We start from the raw sequence: 2,806 nt of genomic DNA, 5'->3' as shown, positions 1-2,806 counted from the left end.
CTCATGGTGAACTCGATCCAGAAGACGGCCTCGTCCCGAGGACTCATGGGTCTGTCATGGTGGATTTTGGAGAGTCGCATCACATTTTCTTTGTATCTGTGGATGAGTTTGCACAAGTATCTGTCAGTTTTTAACTCATCAAATAGGAAGATTGTATTTTTCCTTTCCAGGAATGCAAGAAAAGTGTTTGATTATTGTAAAAATCATCAAAATAGTAAAAAATAAGATGAAGTACTTACGATTTGTCATTGATGACGGTGTTGACAGCGTCTCTCAGGCTCTCAATAGTCATAAAGTTCAGTTTAACAGTAACTGCAGCTTCTTTGGCCTCCATGTGCACCATGTTGTCTGGTTGGTCCCCAAACATGGGGATTCCCACCATGGGAACGCCGTGGTAGATGGCCTCATAGATCCCGTTTGTCCCTCCGTGAGTGATGAAAGCTTTGGTTTTAGGATGACCTGTTACAAACCAACGTTATTAAATATGTGTTTATTTTCATGGCGTAATAATGATATAGATGGCAGCTCTGAATAAAAGCAAGTCATGGCTTTATAAAATAGTTTTATTTATCAGCTTCTTTTTGCATTGACATAAATGTGAGCAAACAGAAAATCTGATATGGATCATCATTGTCTAATTTTAGATTTATATCTAGGCTTTTATTCTTGTCTTTAACCTTAGAAAAGGCTGTTTTTTATGTAGCTAAAGTGCTTTGTAAATAGAATTGTATTGAGGTTTTTCAGAAAGGGCTTTTTCCTCCTGCCAAACACAAAATCAGCTTTTTTAATTTTTATTGACATCCTATGGATCACAGACTGTGGTAATATTATGGTTTCTTTTATGCTTTTTGAGTTCGTTCCAGCCTTTGATTCAATTCACCAAAAAATAATTGATCTCACCTGGATCATCAGACAATAGACATATTATTACAAGGTTCTGCCCTGAGCTGGTTGGAGTGAAATAAGTTTTCTTTTAGTTTTATCTTTTCATCACCTTTTTTGTGGGGTGCCACAGGGTTCCATTCTTGGCAATCTTCTTTTTATGCTATATGTACTTGCCTTAGGCTTTATTGATATTATGACATGATGACAATTAAGACAAAACGCCTGTTTCAAAGATCCGACCTGTATCTTATGTCGTGAAGAGAGCTACAACTACTCAAATTCATTATTTGTTGGTTATCTAACTGTGCAAGTTTTATGTTATGCTTTTTTAAATAGCTGTTTAAGAAATGGTGCTTGCATTTACTCACCCAGCAGGTCATTCTGGGGAATCCAGTCATAAACTCTTGTATTAGAACCAAGAGTTTGAGGTTTTTCTCCGCTGTATCTCCAGAGCACCTATAAATATTTAAAATAATTTGTAACTTAATTCTTTAGAACAACTTGAGAAAATCAGACAGTCAAACCAGACAGTCAAACTTTGTACTTTTTATAAGAAGTTGATGAAATGATAAATATAAAGAATTTATAAAGCACTATGCTAATCACTGTGGTGTATCAATGTGCTTTATACTAGAGTTGTATTTATCCATTTCTATTTGAATTGACTCCGTGCACATATTAATTTCAAACGCCACAGATGGGTAAAAAAACAACTTGGGTTATATTCATTAAGCTGAATTTAACTGCTTGGAAGTTGAAGTTTAAATGATCTATTCTTGACCTTCTGTGGAAGCTGAGCAAGCGCTGAGGCGATCATGTTCGCTTTCTCTGTGGTCAGGTTCTTGACCATCGATCCTAAAGAAAAGACAACGATACCAGCGTCTCCAGAGCTCTGGACAAACTTTTCAATTTCCTGCAAAATAGATATGAACACTTTGTAAACCATTTAGTTGACCCTTATTCAGACTTATGTGGGTAGATAAACCTATTTTACATCAGGGATATTGTTGTGATGTAATGGGGTTTAAATTGGTGGATTATAACCACACCTTTGGTAAAGGTTTAGCTGGTTTGCAGTGGATCCCTCCAATGAATTTGAAGTTGGGGAGGAGTGGACGAGGAAAATCAAAATCCCAGTAGGTTCTCATCAACCAAAAGTCAGCATTACCCATCATCTCACAAGCACTGGTGGGTGTTCCTGTTTTGCAGTGGATGAGTAAGACATGGACATGTTAATCTTAAATTACAATGAAGACTTTTAAGCTTTATTTTACATAATACATATAGTGTGTTTCTCTCTTTATAATTTGCTTACCTTTGACTTCAGAGTAATATTTGTCAAGATCTTTCCACATGAACTGGTCTATTACGACGTCCTGCAGAGCGTAGAAGAGGACATTCCACAGTCTCTCTGAGAAGTTCATCTTGTCTGTGAGTTTACTCATAGCACCCGGGACAAAGGACGGTGGAGCAGGAAGCTGACCACACATCCTCTCCCAGTTGTGAGCCAAGGAAAACCGCAGTGAGTAGATGAGAGGGATCCCCAAAATGTCCGCAGTTAGATCACTACCAGGGTAGACAGGATCAGAAAAAAGCACGTCGTAGTTTCCCTTCTTCAGCTTCTTCATTATTGTTTCTGATTTCACAACTCCATCCAACATACTGAAAGAAACCTTCATGTTGTTCTTTATCAGTTCTATAAATCTAACATAAATCTGAAAGTAGCCCATAAAATCCATCTCGTAAATGCCGAAGTGAAGAAACTCCTTAAGAAAACTTTCTATATCCTTCAGGGAGACGGAGATGTTAAAAGGTTCGTACTGGAAGCGGGACGGTTCGCTGCTTTTCATGAACATCGATGCACTCGGGATCAGCACTGTCACTTGGTGTCCTCTGTCCACCAGCGTCTCCAGTACCGGCT

At 38.1% G+C, this 2,806-nt stretch overlaps 1 protein-coding gene across 1 annotated transcript in view; it reads right to left on the bottom strand.

Annotated features, from left to right (window-relative positions):
• LOC107836847 (UDP-glucuronosyltransferase 2A1-like) overlaps positions 1-2,672 on the bottom strand; it is a 3,023-nt gene extending 351 nt beyond the window's left edge. Inside the window, exons 1-6 of the mRNA XM_016674212.1 lie at positions 2,201-2,672; positions 1,935-2,083; positions 1,667-1,798; positions 1,254-1,341; positions 240-459; positions 2-96 (exon numbers count right to left, since the gene is read on the bottom strand). Coding sequence (XP_016529698.1) covers positions 2-96; positions 240-459; positions 1,254-1,341; positions 1,667-1,798; positions 1,935-2,083; positions 2,201-2,624 — 1,108 coding nt within the window. The 5' untranslated portion in view covers positions 2,625-2,672. The remainder of the gene's footprint in view (position 1; positions 97-239; positions 460-1,253; positions 1,342-1,666; positions 1,799-1,934; positions 2,084-2,200) is intronic.
• Between the last annotated feature and the right edge of the window lie 134 nt (positions 2,673-2,806).

Source organism: Poecilia formosa, unplaced genomic scaffold (genome assembly GCF_000485575.1).
Source record: "Poecilia formosa unplaced genomic scaffold, Poecilia_formosa-5.1.2 Scaffold92, whole genome shotgun sequence".
In the NCBI taxonomy this organism is placed as follows: Eukaryota; Metazoa; Chordata; class Actinopteri; order Cyprinodontiformes; family Poeciliidae; genus Poecilia; species Poecilia formosa.
This window is presented reverse-complemented; position numbering and strand designations above follow the sequence as displayed.